At 44.9% G+C, this 22,352-nt stretch overlaps 1 protein-coding gene and 1 pseudogene across 1 annotated transcript in view; both read right to left on the bottom strand.

Annotated features, from left to right (window-relative positions):
* The window catches only part of LOC135543701 (protocadherin Fat 3), a 290,068-nt gene that overhangs the window by 140,396 nt on the left and 127,320 nt on the right, over positions 1-22,352 (bottom strand). The window contains exons 27-38 of the mRNA XM_064971068.1: positions 20,184-20,323; positions 19,010-19,285; positions 16,216-16,426; positions 11,059-11,273; positions 10,749-10,907; positions 8,393-8,514; positions 7,510-7,692; positions 6,195-6,309; positions 4,331-4,615; positions 658-1,008; positions 362-424; positions 85-195 (exon numbers count right to left, since the gene is read on the bottom strand). Of these exons, the coding sequence (XP_064827140.1) occupies positions 85-195; positions 362-424; positions 658-1,008; positions 4,331-4,615; positions 6,195-6,309; positions 7,510-7,692; positions 8,393-8,514; positions 10,749-10,907; positions 11,059-11,273; positions 16,216-16,426; positions 19,010-19,285; positions 20,184-20,323 (2,231 nt within the window). The remainder of the gene's footprint in view (positions 1-84; positions 196-361; positions 425-657; positions 1,009-4,330; positions 4,616-6,194; positions 6,310-7,509; positions 7,693-8,392; positions 8,515-10,748; positions 10,908-11,058; positions 11,274-16,215; positions 16,427-19,009; positions 19,286-20,183; positions 20,324-22,352) is intronic.
* Positions 17,036-18,788, bottom strand: LOC135543966 (basic proline-rich protein-like; annotated as a pseudogene).

The following is a 22,352-nucleotide window of genomic DNA, read 5'->3' as shown; positions in this document are numbered from 1 at the left end:
ATTCTTTAAAAATGCCGAAAACAGCGATAAAACAATATATTACATTATTATGTATTATTATATATATATTATATATTTCTCTACCTGGAAGTTCCTGTGCTCCTCTTTCAGCATGTAAATGACATCACCGTTGAGCCCAGAGTCTCTGTCTGATGCTGAGACCCTGTACACCACGGAGCCTGGGTCTGATTCCACCTGGTCAACACACACACACACAGACAGCTGAGACCCTGTACACCACGGAGCCTGGGTCTGATTCCACCTGGTCAACACACACACACACACACACACACACACACACACACACACACACACACACACACACACACACACACACACGCACGCACACACACACACCTACCTGGACAGCAGCGTAGTACGGCAGGTCAACAAACTCCGGAGCATTGTCATTCACATCCTCCACCTTTAGGGGGAGACAAACTCCAACTGTTGGTCTCTAATAATAAATAATAATAATAATAATAATAATGTCTGTCTGTCTGTCTGCCTGCCTGTCTGTCTGTCTGTCTGTCTGTCTGTCTGTCTGTCTGTCTGTCTGTCTCTGTCTCTCTGCTATCTCTATTTACTTGCCTAGTTAAATAAAGATACAATTTCCCTCTCTCTCAAACACACACCGGCCACACACCCTGTACCCACCTGAACCTTGACAGTAACTCTGGCAACCCTCAGTCGGTCGTACACTCTGCTGGCTTCGACCACCAGTTCATAGCTGTCCTGCTCCTCGCGGTCAAACGGTATTCCCATGGTCAGGACCACCCCGGACGTCGGGCGCACTGTGAAACGACCGCCGGCATTCAGCAGCGTGTACTTCAGCGGCTCGTTAAGCCGGTGCCCCACTGCGTTCACCACGGTCACTATGGAGATGTTGCCATCGTTCTCGGCGACGGAGGAGGAGTAGATGGGGAGGGAGAAGAGGAGGCCGCTGTCCATCGCTTCACGGACCAGGATGGTTACTAACACTGTGCTGGAGAAACGACCATCCCACACCTGGGGATAGGTCGATATCTTTAGGATTTCATATAACAAGATGTACAGCTTATTAGGGGGTACTTTACAGCTGTTTGGAGGGTATTTTACAGCTTATTGGAGGGTATTTTACAGCTGGTTGGAAGGTATTTTACAGCTGATTGGAGGGTATTTTACAGCTGATTGGAGGGTATTTTACAGCTGGTTGGAGGGTATTTTACAGCTGATTGGAGGGTATTTTACAGCTGATTGGAGGGTATTTTACAGCTGATTGGAGGGTATTTTACAGCTGATTGGAGGGTATTTTACAGCTGTTTGGAGGGTATTTTACAGCTGATTGGAGGGTATTTTACAGCTGTTTGGAGGGTATTTTACAGCTGATTGGAGGGTATTTTACAGCTGTTTGGAGGGTATTTTACAGCTGTTTGGAGGGTATTTTACAGCTGATTGGAAGGTATTTTACAGCTGATTGGAGGGTATTTTACAGCTGTTTGGAGGGTATTTTACAGCTGGTTGGAGGGTACTTTACAGCTGTTTGGAGGGTATTTTACAGCTGATTGGAGGGTATTTTAAAGCGGTTTGGAGGGTATTTTACAGCTGATTGGAGGGTATTTTACAGCTGTTTGGAGGGTATTTTACAGCTGATTGGAGGGTACTTTACAGCTGTTTGGAGGGTATTTTACAGCTGTTTGGAGGGTATTTTACAGCTGTTTGGAGGGTATTTTACAGCTGGTTGGAGGGTATTTTTCAGCTGTTTGGAGGGTATTTTACAGCTGTTTGGAGGGTATTTTACAGCTGGTTGGAGGGTATTTTACAGCTGTTTGGAGGGTATTTTACAGCTGTTTGGAGGGTATTTTACAGCTGTTTGGAGGGTATTACAGCTGTTTGGAGGGTATTACAGCTGTTTGGAGGGTATTACAGCTGGTTGGAGGGTATTTTACAGCTGTTTGGAGGGTATTACAGCTGGTTGGAGGGTATTACAGCTGTTTGGAGGGTATTACAGCTGTTTGGAGGGTATTACAACAGTTCGGAGGGTATTACAGCTGGTTGGAGGGTATTTTACAGCTGTTTGGAGGGTATTACAGCTGTTTGGAGGGTATTACAGCTGTTTGGAGGGTATTTTACAGCTGTTTTAGGGTATTACAGCTGTTTGGAGGGTATTACAGCTGTTTGGAGGGTATTACAGCTGTTTGGAGGGTATTTTACAGCTCTTTGGAGGGTATTTTACAGCTGTTTGGAGGGTATTACAGCTGTTTGGAGGGTATTTACAGCTGTTTGGAGGGTATTACAGCTGTTTGGAGGGTATTTACAGCTGGATGGAGGGTATTACAGCTGTTTGGAGGGTATTACAGCTGTTTGGAGGGTATTTTACAGCTGGTTGGAGGGTATTACAGCTGTTTGGAGGGTATTACAGCTGGTTGGAGGGTATTACAGCTGGTTGGAGGGTATTTTACAGGTGTTTGGAGGGTATCACAGCTGTTTGGAGGGTATTTTACAGCTGTTTGGAGGGTATTACAGCTGTTTGGAGGGTATTTTACAGCTGTTTGGAGGGTATTACTGCTGGTTGGAGGGTATTACAGCTGGTTGGAGGGTATTACAGCTGTTTGGAGGGTATTACAGCTGTTTGGAGGGTATTTTACAGCTGTTTGGAGGGTATTACAGCAGTTTGGAGGGTATTACAGCTGGTTGGAGGGTATTACAGCTGGTTGGAGGGTATTACAGCTGGTTGGAGGGTTTTACAGCTGGTTGGAGGGTATTACAGCTGATTGGAGGGTATTACAGCTGTTTGGGGGTATTGCAGCTGGTTGGAGGGTATTTTACAGCTGTTTGGAGGGTATTACAGCAGTTTGGAGGGTAGTGCAGCTGGTTGGAGGGTATTACAGCTGGTTGGAGGGTATTACAGCTGGTTGGAGGGTATTACAGCTGGTTGGAGGGTTTTACAGCTGGTTGGAGGGTATTACAGCTGATTGGAGGGTAGTACAGCTGTTTGGAGGGTATTGCAGCTGGTTGGAGGGTATTTTACAGCTGTTTGGAGGGTATTACAGCAGCTTGGAGGGTATTGCAGCTGGTTGGAGGGTATTACAGCTGGTTGGAGGGTATTTTACAGCAGTTTGGAGGGTATTTTACAACTGGTTGGAGGGTATTACAGCTGATTGGAGGGTATCACAGCTGTTTGGAGGGTATTGCAGCTGGTTGGAGGGTACTTTACAGCTGTTTGGAGGGTATTACAGCAGTTTGGAGGGTATTGCAGCGGGTTGGAGGGTATTACAGCTGGTTGGAGGGTATTTTACAGCAGTTTGGAGGGTATTTTACAACTGGTTGGAGGGTATTACAGCTGTTTGGAAGGTACAGCGCTTTGCACAAACTGTATGCTACACTTTGCAAGTTGGGTGGCCTGGACAACATCTGATTAGTTGAATCAAGGAATACATTCAAAAAGTTTAGACCAGAAAACAGCAGCATCTTAGACACTGGACCACTATTGATCACCTCTTACTTTGAAGAGATAAATCAGGTTACTGATCACCTTTTACTTTGAAGAGATAAATCAGGTTATTGATCAACTCTTACTTTGAAGAGATAAATCAGGTTATTGATCAACTCTTACTTTGAAGAGATAAATCAGGTTACTGATCACCTTTTACTTTGAAGAGATAAATCAGGTTACTGATCACCTTTTACTTTGAAGAGATAAATCAGGTTATTGATCACCTTTTACTTTGAAGAGATAAATCAGGTTATTGATCACCTTTTACTTTGAAGAGATAAATCAGGTTATTGATCAACTCTTACTTTGAAGAGATAAATCAGGTTATTGATCAACTCTTACTTTGAAGAGATAAATCAGGTTACTGATCACCTTTTACTTTGAAGAGATAAATCAGGTTACTGATCACCTTTTACTTTGAAGAGATAAATCAGGTTATTGATCACCTTTTACTTTGAAGAGATAAATCAGGTTATTGATCACCTTTTACTTTGAAGAGATAAATCAGGTTATTGATCACCTTTTACTTTGAAGAGATAAATCAGGTTATTGATCACCTTTTACTTTGAAGAGATAAATCAGGTTATTGATCACCTTTTACTTTGAAGAGATAAATCAGGTTACTGATCACCTTTTACTTTGAAGAGATAAATCAGGTTATTGATCACCTTTTACTTTGAAGAGATAAATCAGGTTATTGATCACCTTTTACTTTGAAGAGATAAATCAGGTTATTGATCACCTTTTACTTTGAAGAGATAAATCAGGTTATTGATAATCTCTTACTTTGAAGAGATATAACAGGTTATTGTTCACCTAGATGTTTAATAAAGATAATAACAGTAACATAATTACCTTGACGTTGAAGCGATAGCGGTCTTTGGAGAGGTTGCGGTTCTTGACGGTGAGAATGCCAGTGGAACGTTCCATGGAGAAGTGTTCGAGGTTCCGGTCAGCCAGGGTGTACACCAGGGCAGAGGTCACAGAGAGGTCAGCAGGGGTCACGGCGGGGTCGGGCGTCAGGTCTGGGTCAAAGGCCGTGACCCTCAGGGCCTCGACTCCGGGGTAGGTGGGGAGGAGGAGGACCGTTTCATAGGAGTCTTGGGAGAACTTAGGAGGAGAGTCGTTGATGTTCACCACCTGGTGGAGGAGAATGAAAAATAAACAGTATTTAAATGACCTTTGATAATTACACTAAACATTATTTAACTTTTTATGGCTGCAGGGGCAGTATTGAGTAGCTTGGATGAAAAGGTGCCCATTGTAAACGGCCAGCTCCTCAGTCTCAGTTGCTAATATATGCATATTATTATTAGTATTGGATAGAGAACACTCTAAAGTTTCCAAAACTGTCAAAATATTGTCTGAGTATAACAGAGCTGATATTGCAGGCGAAACCCTGAGGAAAATCAAAACAGGAAGTGGCTTCTATTTTGAAAAATCCATGTTCCATAGCCTCCCTCTGCTGGATTTAAAGGGATATTAACCAGATTCCTTTTCCTATCGCTTCCTCAAGGTGTCAACAGTCTTCAGACATAGTTTCAGGCTTTTATTTTGAAAAATGAGCCAGAACGATATCATTGCGTCAAGTGGTCACATGAGTTTTGCTCGCGCAACAGAGTTTGGATAGGCATTGCTTTTCCCTCTCCTACTGTGAAAGACATTTGCGGTTGATATATTATCGATTATATATTTTAAAAACAACCTGAGGATTGATTATAAAAAACGTTTGACATGTTTCTGTGGAAGTTATGGAAACTATTTGGAATTTTCGTCTGCGTTGTCGTGACCGCTCTTTCCTGTGGATTTCTGAACATAACGTGACAAACAAACCAAAAGGTATTTTGGATCGAAAAATAATCTTTATGGAACAAAAGGAACATTTGTTGTGTAACTGGGAGTCTCGTGAGTGAAAACATCCAAAGATCATCAAAGGTAAACAAATCATTTGATTGCTTTTCTGATTTTCTTGACCTGATGCTAAGTGTACTTAATGTTTTCTCATGCGATCGATAAACGTACACAAACGTTTGGATTGCTTTCGCTGTAAAGCATAATTTCAAAATCTGACACAACAGGCGTGTTTTCCTATATTGCACTTGTGAATTCATGAATATAGATATTTGTAGTAATATTGATTGAATGTAGCGCTATTCAGAGGTTGTTGATGACACTTATCCCGATAGGGGGATTGCAGCCATAACAAGTTAATAGGAAATGCATTCACGGTGACTACCTCATGAAGCTGGTTGAGAGAATGTGCAAAGCTGGTATATTAACAAAAGGCTAAACTGTGTTTTCCTATCCTCCACTTGTGATTTCATGAATATAAATATTTGTAGTAATATTGATTGAATGTAGCATTCTGCTATTCAGCAGTTGTTGATGACACTTATCCCGATATCGGGATTGCAGCCATAACAAGTTTAAAGTTAAAGGATATTTAACATGACATACAATTTCAGTTCAAGGTCCTTTACTTGTATATTTACGTATTATAGTATTTATAAATAAAATAACAAAAAATGTACGGTTTTTGAAGCAGCGTTGAAGGCTACAGTCTGGGATCTGAGAAAATGTTCAACGGTAATTTCAAATCTTTGATATATATACCCATTGATTGTTGTTTTTCAAATCTCAGACTGTAGCTTTAGGGTAAATTAGTTCCGGTTAGAGATACATACAGGATGTAAAGTGAAGACGAAGAAGAATCAGTCACCTTGATTTGGACCTGAGCTGGGTTGTCTGCTGTTCTCTGGGGTCTCCCACTGTCCCTCACATGGACCCGGAAGGAGAAGGCAGAGAACGTCTCGTAGTCCAAAGTAGAGATGGTTCTACATTAGAATCAGGATAAGAACATATGAGAATAAGATCTCTTTACAATGTAATACATCCACTACTAATATTAAGCACACACCAACGCAGACACAGACATAAACAGACACACACACAAAATAAAAAATAAAGTACAAAAAAAAGTATTTAATTTAATTTCACTAGGGTAGCATTTGGAATTTCGGTGAAAAGCATGCGCAAAGTAACCTGCCTGCTACTCAGGCCCAGAAGCTAGGATATGCATATAATAGATTTGGATAGACAACACTGTAAAGTTTCGAAAACTGTTAAAATAATGTCTGTGAGTATAACAGAACTGATATGGCAGGTGAAAATCCGAGGACAATCCATCCAGGAAGTACTATTATTTTGAAAGATTATTTCCATTGAAAGCCTATCCACCATACAAAGACTTAGGACCCAGTTCACGATCTCTATGGCTTCTTCTACATTTGGCCATTGTTTCAGGATTTTACTCTGAAAAATGAGGGAGATACAACACTTTCAATGAGTGGACAGTGGAAATTTCCAGCCATGAGTCTAGCTTTAGAAAGGTAGCCTTTCTTGTTTCTCCTTTTCTATTGACAAAGCTTTTGTCCGGTTGAAATATTATTGATTATTTATGACAAAAACAACCTGAGGATTGATTTTAAACATCGTTTCTACGAAATGTTGTTGCACTTTTTTGATTTTTCCGTCTGTGTTGTGACCGCGCTTTGATCCAATGGATTGCTGAACAAAACGCACCAACAAAACGGAGGATTTTGGACATAAAGAGGGACATTATCGAACAAAACGAACATTTATTGTGTAACATGGAATCCTGTGAGTGCAACCATATGAAGATCATCAAAGGTAAGTGATTAATTTTATCGCTATTTCTGACTTTTGTTACTCCTCTGCTTGGCTGGTTACCGTTTTTTAATGATTTGTCTACTGGACACTGTTCTCGGATAATCGCATGGTATGCTTTCGCCGTAAAGCCTTTTTGAAATCTGACGCTAGCGTCCCACACGCCCTTGTGAGGTTGATTCCTTAAACTCTTTACTTTTGTGAGTAATAAAAATATATTGAAGCCAGTCGTTAAAGAAATTGGATTGGCCCCTGAATTGACCATATCTCTGGGTGATACAGGAGGGGTAGTGAAGGAAAACATACCCTGGAACAGAGAGAGACACACCACCAAACAACAAGCCCACCTGATGGACCCGGTCCCAGAGTCCACGGTGAAGAAGGATCTAGCGGTCTCATCTATGATGTTGAACACCAGCAGGGCGTTCAGGTTACGGTCACGGTCCGAAGCCTGTATGACCAGAGGATTACCGTCCTCCGCTAGGACCACACTGTTGACCGGTGCAGCCTCGCTGATAACACCAACGTAACTGGAGTACACACACACGCACACACACATGCACGCACGCACACACACACGCACGCACGCACGCACACACACAGTCAGAAGCCTGTCCCATATAAATACTATATATAATAGAGGGTTACCTTCCCTGTCCCAATAGAGGGTTACCATCCCTGTCCCAATAGAGGGTTACCATCCCTGTCCCAATAGAGGGTTACCATCCCTGTCCCAATAGAGGGTTACCATCCCTGTCCCAATAGAGGGTTACCATCCCTGTCCCAATAGAGGGTTACCATCCCTGTCCCAATCAAGGGTTACCATCCCTGTCCCAATAGAGGGTTACCATCCCTGTCCCAATAGAGGGTTACCATCCCTGTCCAAATAGAGGGTTACCATCCCTGTCCCAATAAAGGATTACATCCCTGTCCCAATAGAGGGTTACCATCCCTGTCCCAATAGAGGGTTACCATCCCTGTCCCAATAGAAGGTTACCATCCCTGTCCCAATAGAGGGTTACCATCCTTGTCCCAATAGAGGGTTACCATCCCTGTCCCAATAGAGGGTTACCACCCCTGTCCCAATGGTCATGATAGCGTTCAAAAAATATCTATTGTATTAAATACTTGGAAATGAATATGGCAAAGCTGCCCCCTCTCCCCTTTGCTTTTACAAATGTTTATAAAATCACTTTACTTTCAGGTCAAAAGTTAAATATGTTGATGTACCTGAGCTGTTGGAACACAGGGGAACAGTCGTTCTGGTCTCCCACCTGGACACTGACCGTAGCACTGGTCTCCACTCCAGCCATGCTCAATGCACGCACCACTAGAGAGTAGGAACCTGTACGCTATATAAACACACACCACGAGAGAGTAACAACCTGTACACTATATAAACACACACCACTAGAGTAACAACCTGTACACTATATAAACACGCACCACTAGAGTGTAGGAACCTGTACGCTATATAAACACACACCACTAGAGAGTAACAACCTGTACACTATATAAACACACACCACTAGAGAGTAACAACCTGTACACTATATAAACACACACCACAAGAGTAACAACCCGTACACTATATAAACACACACCACTAGAGAGTAACAACCTGTACACTATATAAACACACACCACTAGAGAGTAACAACCTGTACACTATATAAACACACACCACTAGAGAGTAACAACCTGTACATTATATAACCACACACCACTAGAATAACAACCTGTACACTATATAAACACACACCACTAGAGAGTAGGAACCTGTACGCTATATAAACACACACCACTAGAGAGTAACGACCTGTACACTATATAAACACACACCACTAGAGTAACAACCTGTACACTATATAAACACACACCACTAGAGTAACAACCTGTACACTATATAAACACACACCACTAGAGTAACAACCTGTACACTACATAAAACACACCACTAGAGAGTAACAACCTGTACACTATATAAACACACACCACTAGAGAGTAACAACCTGTACACTATATAAACACACACCACTAGAGTAACAACCTGTACACTATATAAACACACACCACTAGAGTAACAACCTGTACACTATATAAACACACACCACCAGAGTAACAACCTGTACACTATATAAACACACACCACTAGAGTAACAAACTGTACACTATATAAACACACACCACTAGAGTAACAACCTGTACACTATATAAACACACACCACTAGAGAGTAACAACCTGTACACTATATAAACACACACCACTAGAGTAACAACCTGCACACTATATAAACACACACCACTAGAATAACAACCTTTACACTATATAAACACACACCACGAGAGAGTAACAACCTGTACACTATATAAACACACACCACTAGAGTAACAACCTGTACACTATATAAACACACACGACTAGAATAACAACCTGTACACTATATAAACACACACCACTAGAATAACAACCTGTACACTATATAAACACACACCACTAGAGAGTAGGAACCTGTACACTATATAAACACACACCACTAGAATAACAACCTGTACACTATATAAACACACACCACTATAATAACAACCTGTACACTATATAAACACACACCACCAGAGAATAACAACCTGTACACTAAATAAACACACACCACTAGAGAGTAGGAACCTGTACACTATATAAACACACACCACTAGAGAATAACAACCTGTACACTAAATAAACACACACCACTAGAGAGTAACAACCTGTACACTATATTAAAACACACCACCAGAGAATAACAACCTGTACACTAAATAAACACACACCACTAGAGAGTAGGAACCTGTACACTATATAAACACACACCACTAGAGAATAACAACCTGTACACTATATAAAAACACACCACTAGAGAGTAACAACCTGAACACTATAAAAACACACACCACTAGAGAGTAGGAACCTGTACACTATATAAACACACACCACTATAATAACAACCTGTACACTATATAAACACACACAACTAGAGAATAACAACCTGTACACTAAATAAACACACACCACTAGAGTAACAACCTGTACACTATATAAAAACACACCACTAGAGAGTAACAACCTGAACACTATATAAACACACAACACTAGAGAGTAACAACCTGTACACTATATAAACACACACCACCAGAGTAACAACCTGTACACTATATAAACACACACCACTAGAGAGTAACAACCTGTACACTATATAAACACACACCACTAGAGAATAACAACCTGTACACTATATAAACACACACCACTAGAGTAACAACCTGTACACTATATAAACACACACCACTAGAGAGTAACAACCTGTACACTATATAAACACACACCACTAGAGAGTAACAACCTGTACACTATATAAACACACACCACTAGAGAGTAGGAACCTGTACACTATATAAACACACACCACTAGAGAGTAGGAACCTGTACACTATACAAACACATACACACACATACAGTATACAAAACATAGTGGACAATGACACACGCACGCACGCACGCACACACGCACACACACACGCACACACACACACACACACACACACACACCTCGAAGTCGAGTGTCTTGCGGGTGGTGATGACTCCAGTGTGACGGTTGATGGCGAAATGGCGTTCGTGGTTACCGGCTGTGATGTCATAAACCAGCGCAGAGCGACTCAGGGCGGACACCATTGTGACGTACCTTCCTTTGGCAGAGTTCTCCATCACCTACAACACGTCATACTGTCACGTTCACAGTCACAGTCAAGTTTGTTTGTCAATTCTATCCATCCAACCATCCATTCAACCATCCATTCATCCATCCATCCATCCATTCAAACATCCAACCAACACTCCCTCCCTCCCTCCCTCTCTGTACCTCTGCCTGGTATTCTCTCTGGCTGAACTTGGGCTGGGAGGAGTCAGAGAGAGTGAGGGAAACACGTGCCGTAGCAGTGGCGGTGAGGGGTGGCGTGCCGCTGTCAGTGACGCGCACGGTGATGATGTAATATCCTACGGACGAGAGGTCCAGGTCTCTCGCTACGGAGATAACACCAGTGGCAGCGTCGATAGCAAACACTGCTCCCGTGTTACCTAGTAGAGATGAGAAAGAGAGAGACACACACACAGAGACGAATAATCACTAAAACAATTCAGAAATACCCTATGGAAAACGAAGGAACAGTACGTCAAAAATAGCAAACACTGCTCCCGTGTTACCTAGTAGAGACGAGAAAGAGAGAGACACACACACAGAGACGAATAATCACTAAAACAATTCAGAAATACACTATGGAATAAGAAGGAACAATACGTCAAAAATCAGCTCAATGTAATTGAATAATCCATAGAATCTAATTAGCATGTTTGGGATAGGGGGCAGTATTTTCACGTCTGGATGAAAAGCGTGCCCAAAGTAAACTACCTGCTACTCAGGCCCAGAAGCTAGGATATACATATACTTGGTAGATTTGGATAGGAAACACTCTAAAGTTTCTAAAACTATTAAAATAATGTCTGTGATTTGGAAGGCGAAACCCCGAGGACAAACCATCCAGGAATTTCTTTCTATGGGAAACTAGAATTCTGTGGTACTTGGTTGCAGTTCCTACTGCTTCCACTAGATGTCAACAGTCTTTATAAATTGGTTGGTGTTTTTCTTTAGAGAAATGAAGAAGTACGGCTATTCAGAACGAGGGTCCAGCCTAGAGTACTCTTTTGTTTGAGGCCTGAAACTCGCTCCACTTTCATTTGAACCGCTATTGAACGCAGTTTATCCTGTTTTAAATTTGATCAATTATTTACGTTTTAAAATATCTAAAGTTGGATTCGGAAAGTTGTTTGAAATGTTTGGTCAAAGTTTAGAGGTAACTAGATATTATGTTGTCATGTTGGGCGAGTTGGCACCGGTGTTTTTCTGAATCAAACGCGCCAAATAAATGGACATTTTGGAGATATAACAAAGGAATTAATCGGACAATTAAATGACCATTTGTGATGATTATGGGACATTTTAGAGAGCCAACAAAAGAAGACCTTCAAAGGTAAGGCATGAATATATCGTTATTTCTGAGTTTTGTGTCACGCCTGGAGGGTTGAAATATGAATGTCATGTGTTTGTTTGGTGGGGTGCTATCCTCAGATAATCGCATGGTTTGCTTTCGCCGTAAAGCCTTTTTGAAATCTGACACGTTGGCTAGATTTACAAGAAGTTAAGCTTTAATTTGGTGTATTGCACTTGTGAATGTATGAAAGTTAAATATTTCTAATACTTTTTTGGAAATTTCGCGCTCTGCAATTTGACCGGATGTTGTCGAAACGTTCCGCTAGCGGAACCCCCAGCCGTAACCTAACAACTTCTGGGAAAATTGGAAAACAGTAAACAAACAACAACATGAAGAGTTATCTATCCAAAACGGAGAGAGGTAAACCTCTTCCCCAATCATTTATCATATATTGGCCTTGTAACAAAGAACAAACAGCAAAAACATATACACTACCATTCAAAAGTTTGGAGATTTAGAAATGTCCTTGTTTGTAATAGAAAAGCACATTTATATTTATATGAATGATAATGGACATATGTACTGTATTTATATAAATGATAATGAACCTACACTACTGTTTGGGGTCAATTAGAAATGTCCTTGTCTGTAATAGAAAAGCAAATTTTTTTGTCCATAAAAACAACATCAGATTGATCAGAAATACAGTGTAGACAATGTTTTAATATTGTTAGCTTCTTCGATATAGGGGGCGCTCTTTTAATTTTTGGATAAAAAAACGTTCCCGTTTTAAACAAGATATTTTGTCACAAAAAGATGTTCGATATAATTGACAGCTTTGGAAAGAAAACAATCTGACATTTCCAAAACTGCAAAGATATTATCTGTGAGTGCCACAGAACTGATGCTTCAGGCAAAACCAAGATTACATTTCAAACAGGAAATGGCCCAGATTCTGAAGGCTCTGTGTTCCAATGTCTCCTTATATGGCTGTGAATGCGTCAGGAATGAGCCTACACTTTCTGTCGTTTCCCCAAGGTGTCTGCAGAATTGTGACGTATTTGTAGGCATATCATTGGAAGATTGACCATAAGAGACTACATTTACCAGGTGCCCGAATGGTGTCCTCCATCGAAATTATTGCGTAATCTCCAGCAGCTGTAATTTCCATTTTCTTCAGAGGAGAAACACAACTGCCACAAATGATTTATCATCGAATAGATATGTGAAAAGCACCTGGAGGATTGATTCTAAACAACGTTTGCCATGTTTCTGTCGATATTATGGAGTTAATTTGGAAAAAAGTTTGGCGTTGTAATGACTGAATTTTCAGGGTTTTTCTTAGCCAAACGTGATGAACAAAACCGAGCAATTTCTCCTAAACAAATAATATTTTTGGAAAAACTGAACATTTGCTATCTAACTGAGAGTCTCCTCATTGAAAACATCCGAAGTTCTTCAAAGGTAAATGATTTTATTTGAATGCTTTTCTTGTTTTTGTGAAAATGTTGCCTGCTGAATGCTAGGCTAATGCTATGCTAGCTATCAATACCTCTTACACAAATGCTTTTGTAGCGATGGTTGAAAAGCATATTTTGAAAATCTGAGATGACAGTGTTGTTAACAAAAGGCTAAACTTGTGAGTGAATATATTTCTTTCATTTCATTTGCGATTTTCATGAATAGTTAATTAACGTTGCGTTATGCTAATGAGCTTGAGGCTATGATTACGCTCCCGGATACGGGATTGCTCGACGCTAGAGGTTAATGGAAAATCTGCATAGGCGTACAGAGGCTCATTATCTGCAACCATCTCTCCTGTGTTCCAACGGCACGTTGTGTTAGCTAATACAAGTTTATCATTTTAAAAGGCTAATTGATCATTAGAAAACCCATTTGCAATTATGTTTGCACAGATGAAAACTGTTGTCCTTATTAAAGAGACAGTATAACTGGCCTTCTTTAGGCTAGTTGAGTATCTGGAGCTCCAGCATTTGTTGGTTTGATTACAGGCTCAAAGTGGCCAGAAACAAAGAACTTTCTTCTGAAACTCATCAGTCTATTCTTGTTCTGAGAAATGAAGGATATTCCATGCAAGAAATTGCCAAGAAACTGAAGATCTCGTACAATGCTGTGTACTACTCTCTTCACAGAACAGTGCAAACTGGCCCTAACCAGAATAGAAAGTAGTAGATAATATAATAGAGTGGGAGGCCCAGGTGCACAAATTAGCAAGAGGACAAGTACATTAGAGTGTCTAGTTTGAGAAACAGACGCCCAACAACTCCTTAACTGGCAGCTTCATGAAATAGGACCCGCAAAACACCAGTCTCAACGTCAACAGTGAAGAGACGACTCCAGAATACACTGTCTTCAACAGTTTAGGGGCGTCTCCGGGATGCTGGCCTTCTAGGCAGAGTTCCTCTGTCCAGTGTCTGTGTTCTGTTGCTCATCTTAATCTTTTCTTTTTATTGGCCAGTCTGAGATATGGCTTTTTCTTTGTAGCCCTGCCTAGAAGGCCAGAATCCCGGAGTCGCCTCTTCACTGTTGGCTTCAACAGCAACCTTGGGAAAGTCCTCTGCATTATCATCAACAGCAGACTCATACATTTCCTCAGTGGAAAACAATGTACTGAACAAATGTCCAAATTGCAGTACGACAGACCACGTATTCACTCTGCACACCATAATTGATAAACAAACCAACCAAAACAAAAGGCAAAGTCTTCTTATGCTTTGTTGATTTCAAAAAAAGCTGTTGACTCAATTTGGCATGAGGGTCTTCTCATGCTTTGTTGATTTCAAACAAGGCTTTTGACTCAATATAAATTGAGTGTCTGCTATACAAATTGATGGAAAGTGGTGTTGGGGGAAAAACATACAACATTATTAAATCCATGTACACAAACAACAAGTGTGTGATTCTGCCAGATCTGGGCCCTGACAGTAAATCTCAGTAAGACAAAAATAATGGGGTTCCAAAAAAGGTCCAGTCACCAGGACCCCAAATACAAATCCCATTGAGACACCGTTGCCCTAGAGCACACAAAAAACTATACATACCTTGGCATTAACATCAGTGGCACAGGTAACTTCCACAAAGATGTGAACGAGCTGACAGGCAAGGAGACAAGGCAAGGAGGCCATCAAAAGGAACATAAAATTCGACAAACCAATTAGAACGCTATTTGGCCCTTAAAAAAGAATACACAGTGGCAGAATACCTGACCAATGTGACTGAGCTTTGACTATGTACAGACTCAGTGAGCATAGCCTTGCTATTGAGAAAGGCCTCTGTAGGCAGACCTGGCTCTCAAGAGAAGACAGGCTATGTGCTCACTGCCCACTGCCCACAAAATGAGTGGAAACTGAGCTGCACTTCCTAACCTCCTCCCAAATGTATGACCAGATGACACAAATACACAAAGAATTCAAAAACAAATCCAATTTTGATTTTAAAAAAAATTGTGCCGTCACAGCAGCAGGTTTGTGACCTGTTGCCACGAGAAAAGGGCAACAAGTGAAGAACAAGCACCATTGTAAATACAACCCATATTTATGTTTTTTAAATATTGTCTTAACTATTTGCACATAATAGGACTTTTCTAATGTCTTTATTATTTTGGAACTTTTGTGAGTGTAATGTTTCACTCTAGAATATTATCTTAATTTATATTGTTTCTTTCATTTTTGTTTATTATCTAGTTCTAGTTGTTTTGGCAATCATAACATTTGTTTCCCATGCCAATAAAGCTCTTAAAATTGAAGAGACAGACAGACAGACAGACAGACAGACAGACAGACAGACAGACAGGTGGGTGTATAGTCTGCATTTACACAAGTAAATGTAACCCAATTGTAATCAGACTAATCAAATTAGCTCTTAAAAAGATCTGATGTCAAAAGATCTGATGTGATTGGTCAGACCATAGAGAGAAACAGAGATATAGAACAGAGATCAGTCCTGTAGCAGCATCTATACCAAACACACTGTTATCTACTGGAGTCCCTCATTCCCTCCATCCATCTCACCTGCTTCTATAGAGTACTGCAGCAGTCCGTTTGGCCCGTTGTCTCTGTCCAGAGCCGATACCTGGAGGACAGGTGATCCAGGAGGAGATGACTCGTAGGCTACAGCATCATACACAGTACTGCTGAAGTACGGCACGTTATCATTAATGTCCTCAACCGCCACCAGGATACGACACAGATCACGGTTAAATGGAAACTCCTGGTCCTTTACCTGGAGGGAGGGAGGGAGGGAGGGAGGGAGGGAGGGAGGGAGGAGAGAGGGAGGGAGGGGGTAGGAACAGAGGGAGGGAGGGAGAGGAGTAGGAACAGAGTTATCATTAATGTCCTCAACCGCCACCAGGATACGACACAGATCACGGTTAAATGGAAACTCCTGGTCCTTTACCTGGAGGGAGGGAGGGAGGGAGGGAGGGAGGGAGGAGAGAGGGAGGGAGGGGGTAGGAACAGAGGGAGGGAGGGAGAGGAGTAGGAACAGAGTTATCATTAATGTCCTCAACCGCCACCAGGATACGACACAGATCACGGTTAAATGGAAACTCCTGGTCCTTTACCTGGAGGGAGGGAGGGAGGGAGGGAGGGAGGGAGGGAGGGAGGGAGGGAGGGAGGGAGGGAGGGAGGGAGGGAGGGAGGGAGGGAGAGGGGTAGGAACAGAGTTATCATTAATGTCCTCAACCGCCACCAGGATACGACACAGATCACGGTTAAATGGAAACTCCTGGTCCTTTACCTGGAGGGAGGGAGGGAGGGAGGGAGGGAGGGGGAGGGAGGGAGGGAGGGAGGGAGGGAGAGGGGTAGGGAGGGAGGGAGGGAGGGAGGGAGGGAGGGAGGGAGGGAGGGAGGGAGGGAGGGAGGGAGGGGGAGGGAGGGAGGGAGGGAGGGAGGGAGGGAGGGAGGGAGGGAGGGAGGGAGGGAGGGGGGTAGGAACAGAGTTATCATTAATGTCCTCAACCGCCACCAGGATACGACACAGATCACGGTTAAATGGAAACTCCTGGTCCTTTACCTGGAGGGAGGGAGGGAGAGGGGGAGGGAGGGAGGAGGGAGGGAGGGAGGGAGGGAGGGGAGGGGGAGGGAGGGGGGGAGGGAGGAGGAGGGAGGGAGGGAGAGGGGGAGGGAGGGAGGGAGGGAGGGAGGGAGGGAGGGAGGGAGGGAGGGAGGGAGGGAGGGAGGGAGGGAGGGAGGGAGGGAGGGAGGGAGGGGGTAGGGAGGGAGGGAGGGAGGGAGGGAGGGAGGGAGGGAGGGAGGGAGGGGGAGGGAGGGAGGGAGGGGCGAGGGGAGGGAGGGGGGGGGGGGAGGGAGGGAGGGAGGGAGGGAGGGAGGGAGGGTGAGGGAGGGAGGGAGGGAGGGAGGGAGGGAGGGAGGGAGGGAGGGAGGGAGGGAGGGAGGGAGGGAGGGAGAGGGGGAGGGAGGGAGGGAGGGAGAGGGGTAGGGAGGGAGGGAGGGAGGGGGGGAGGGGTAGGGAGGGAGGGAGGGAGGGAGGGGGGTAGGGAGGGAGGGAGGGAGAGGGGGGGGGGGAGGAGGGAGGGAGGGAGGGAGGGAGGGAGGGAGGGGAGGGGGAGGGAGAGGGGTAGGGAGGGAGGGAGGGAGGGAGGGAGAGGGGTAGGGAGGGGGAGGGAGGGAGGGAGGGGAGGGGGAGGGAGGGAGGGAGGGAGAGGGGTAGGGGGAGGGAGGGAGGGAGGGGGTAGGAACAGAGTTATCATTAATGTCCTCAACCGCCACCAGAATACGACACAGATCACGGTTAAATGGAAACTCCTGGTCCTTTACCTGGAGGGAGGGAGGGAGGGAGGGAGGGAGGGAGGGAGGGTGGGAGAGGGGGAGGGAGAGGGAGAGGGGTAGGGAGGGAGGGAGAGGGGTAGGGAGGGAGGGAGGGAGAGGGGTAGGGAGGGAGGGAGAGGGGTAGGGAGGAGAGGGAGGGAGAGGGGTAGGGAGGGAGGGAGGGAGGGAGCCAGGGAGGGAGGGAGGGAGGGAGGGAGGGAGGGAGGGAGGGAGGGGGTAGGAACAGAGTTATCATTAATGTCCTCAACCGCCACCAGGATACGACACAGATCACGGTTAAATGGAAACTCCTGGTCCTTTACCTGGAGGGAGGGAGGGAGGGAGGGAGGGAGGGAGGGAGGGAGGGAGGGAGGGAGGGAGGGAGGGAGGGAGGGAGGGAGGGGGGGGAGGGAGGGAGGGGGGAGGGAGGGAAGGAGGGAGAGGGGGGAGGGAGGGAGGGAGAGGGGGAGGGAGGGAGGGAGGGGGGGGAGGGGGAGGGAGGGAGGGAGGGAGAGGGGGGAGGGAGGGAGGGAAGGAGGGGGGAGGGAGGGAGGGAGAGGGGGAGGGAGGGAGGGAGGGGGGGGGAGGGAGGGAGGGAGGGAGGGGGGGGGGGGAGGGAGAGGGGGGAGGGAGGGAGGGAGAGGGGGAGGGAGGGAGGGAGGGAGGGAGGGAGAGGGGGAGGGAGGGAGAGGGGGAGGGAGGGAGGTGTAAATGGAGGGAGGGAGGGAGGGAGGGAGGGAGGGGAGGGAGGGAGGGAGGGAGGGAGGGAGGGAGGGAGGGGGAGGGAGAGGGGGAGGGAGGGAGGGAGGGAGGGAGAGGGGGAGGGAGGTGTAAATGGAGGGAGGGAGGGAGGGAGGGAGGGAGGGAGGGAGGGGGAGGGAGGGAGGGAGGGAGGGAGGGAGGGAGGGAGGGAGGGAGGGAGGAAAAGACAGAAAGACGAGGGAAATAGAGAGAGAAGCCAATAAAAGGTAGAAAGGAACATGTAAAAAGGGAGACAAGAATATTAAGAAGAGCAGGAAACTGACACACATCATACCATGATGGTCAGAATGTGTTGTGTCCTAGCCTCGTAGTCCAGTCGGTCAGCACTGTAGACCACTCCAGTCCCAGGGTTAATCTTGAACAGCCTCATACTGGCTGGATCTACACTACTGTGGATGGAGTAGCTGAGACGTGCACGCTCGTCACCGTCTGACGCTCGCACACGCAACAGCTCTGTGTCGGCCGGCATGTCTTCTGACACGCTAATGTCATATGTAGGCTGAGAGAAGACGGGAGGGTTGTCATTACTGTCAAGAACACGGATGAAGACCTGGAGGTGAAGAGGGAAGAGGGAGAAAGAGGTTTGACAGGGCTGAGAGAAGATGGGTGGGTTGTAATTACTGTATAGAAAACAGATAAAGACCTGGAGGAGAAGAGGAAAAGAGAGAGAGAGAGAGAGAGAGAGAGAGAGAGACAGAGAGACAGAGAGACAGGGAGAGAGAGACAGAGAGACAGAGAGAGAGAGAGAGAGAGACAGACAGAGAGACAAAGAGACAGAGAGACAAAGAGAGAGACAGAGACAAAGAGAGACAGAGACAAAGAGCGACAGAGAGACAGAGAGACAGAGAGACAGAGAGAGAGAGAGACAGAGAGAGAGAGAGAGAGAGACACAGAGAGACAGAGAGACAGAGAGAGACAGAGAGACAGAGAGACAGAGAGCGAGAGAGACAGAGAGCGAGAGAGACAGACAGAGAGACAGAGAGACAGAGAGAGGGAGACAGACAGAGAGACAGAGAGACAGAGAGACAGAGAGACAGAGACAAAGAGAGACAGAGACAAAGAGCGACAGAGTGACAGAGAGACAGAGAGACAGAGAGAGAGAGAGAGAGAGAGAGAGAGAGACACACAGAGAGACAGAGAGAGAGACAGAGAGACAGAGAGAGAGACAGAGAGAGAGAGAGACAGACAGAGAGACAGAGAGACAGAGAGAGAGAGACAGAGAGACAGAGACAAAGAGAGACAGAGACAAAGAGAGACAGAGAGACAGAGAGACAGAGAGACAGAGAGACAGAGAGACAGAGAGACAGAGACAGAGAGACAGAGACAGAGAGACAGAGAGACAGAGACAGAGAGAGAGAGAGAGAGGAGACAGAGGAGAGGAGCACCTTTTGGCTTCCCACAAGTCATCTGAACTGAGGTGTCCGTGTGTGTCCGCGTGTGTGTAGTACCTGTGTGTTAGCTGTGTTGGTACCGTCAGTGACCATGACCGTCAGGTTGTAGAGCGACTGACCCTCAGCGTCCAGCGGCCTGGCTATCACCACAGTACCCATGCCCTGCTGGAAGTCAAAGCCACTGTCGTAGCTCCCCTCTGAAACACACAGACAGACGGAAAGACGGACAGACGGACGGACGGACGGACGGACGGACGGACGGACGGACGGACGGACGGACGGACGGACGGACAGACAGACAGACAGACAGACAGACAGACGGACAGACGGACAGACGGACAGACGGACAGACGGACAGACGGACAGACATGTAGACAGAAAGGTAGACAGACAGAAAGGTAGACAGACAGACAGGTAGACAGACAGGTAGACAGACATGTAGACAGAAAGGTAGACAGACAGAAAGGTAGACAGACAGACAGGTAGACAGACAGGTAGACAGACATGTAGACAGAAAGGTAGACAGACAGAAAGGTAGACAGACAGACAGGTAGACAGACAGACAGGTAGACAGACATGTAGACAGAAAGGTAGACAGACAGAAAGGTAGACAGACAGACAGGTAGACAGACAGGTAGACAGACATGTAGACAGAAAGGTAGACAGACAGAAAGGTAGACAGACAGGTAGACAGACAGGTAGACAGACATACAGACAGACAGACAGACAGACAGACAGGTAGACAGGTAGACAGGTAGACAGGTAGACAGACATAAAGCTTTAGTTAGAGTTTGAAGAGGTATTTCTATCATAAATGAGTTTTGTCAGTTTTGTCTCCTGGGTCATGGTCTTCTGTTTCTCTTGAAGTCAACAACAATTCTCCTCCGCACACAAACACATCCAGGCTGCAGACTTCCAAACAGACAGACAGGTAACATATTACAGAGTGATTGTTTTGTACAGGTAGCTGAGACCAAGCGTAGAGAGGGCAGACGAATGGAATTTAAAACCTAAAACACACAAACTGCCTTATGAGAAGTCAACGCAGAAACTACATCACTTCTATTAATTACAGAGAGAGAGAATATGAATCCCTGACTGAATCTGTCATAACACTGAGACTCTATTGGCTGTCTGGTAACCATCATAATACTGAGACTCTATTGGCTGTCTGGTGACCATCATAATACTGAGACTCTATTGGCTGTCTGGTGACCATCATAACACTGAGACTCTATTGGCTGTCTGGTGACCGTCATAATACTGAGACTCTATTGGCTGTCTGGTGACCATCATAACACTGAGACTCTATTGGCTGTCTGGTGACCATCATAATACTGAGACTCTATTGGCTGTCTGGTGACCATCATAATACTGAGACTCTATTGGCTGTCTGGTGACCATCATAACACTGAGACTCTATTGGCTGTCTGGTGACCGTCATAATACTGAGACTCTATTGGCTGTCTGGTGACCATCATAACACTGAGACTCTATTGGCTGTCTGGTAACCATCATAATACTGAGACTCTATTGGCTGTCTGGTGACCATCATAATACTGAGACTCTATTGGCTGTCTGGTGACCATCATAACACTGAGACTCTATTGGCTGTCTGGTGACCGTCATAATACTGAGACTCTATTGGCTGTCTGGTAACCATCATAATACTGAGACTCTATTGGCTGTCTGGTGACCGTCATAATACTGAGACTCTATTGGCTGTCTGGTGACCATCATAACACTGAGACTCTATTGGCTGTCTGGTGACCGTCATAATACTGAGACTCTATTGGCTGTCTGGTAACCATCATAATACTGAGACTCTATTGGCTGTCTGGTGACCATCATAACACTGAGACTCTATTGGCTGTCTGGTGACCATCATAATACTGAGACTCTATTGGCTGTCTGGTGACCATCATAATACTGAGACTCTATTGGCTGTCTGGTGACCATCATAACACTGAGACTCTATTGGCTGTCTGGTGACCGTCATAATACTGAGACTCTATTGGCTGTCTGGTGACCATCATAACACTGAGACTCTATTGGCTGTCTGGTAACCATCATAATACTGAGACTCTATTGGCTGTCTGGTGACCATCATAATACTGAGACTCTATTGGCTGTCTGGTGACCATCATAACACTGAGACTCTATTGGCTGTCTGGTGACCGTCATAATACTGAGACTCTATTGGCTGTCTGGTAACCATCATAATAC

This window comes from Oncorhynchus masou, chromosome 8, assembly GCF_036934945.1.
Source record: "Oncorhynchus masou masou isolate Uvic2021 chromosome 8, UVic_Omas_1.1, whole genome shotgun sequence".
NCBI lineage: Eukaryota > Metazoa > Chordata > Actinopteri > Salmoniformes > Salmonidae > Oncorhynchus > Oncorhynchus masou.
Note: the sequence above shows the minus strand (reverse complement) of the source record. Positions and strands in the feature narration are given on the sequence as shown.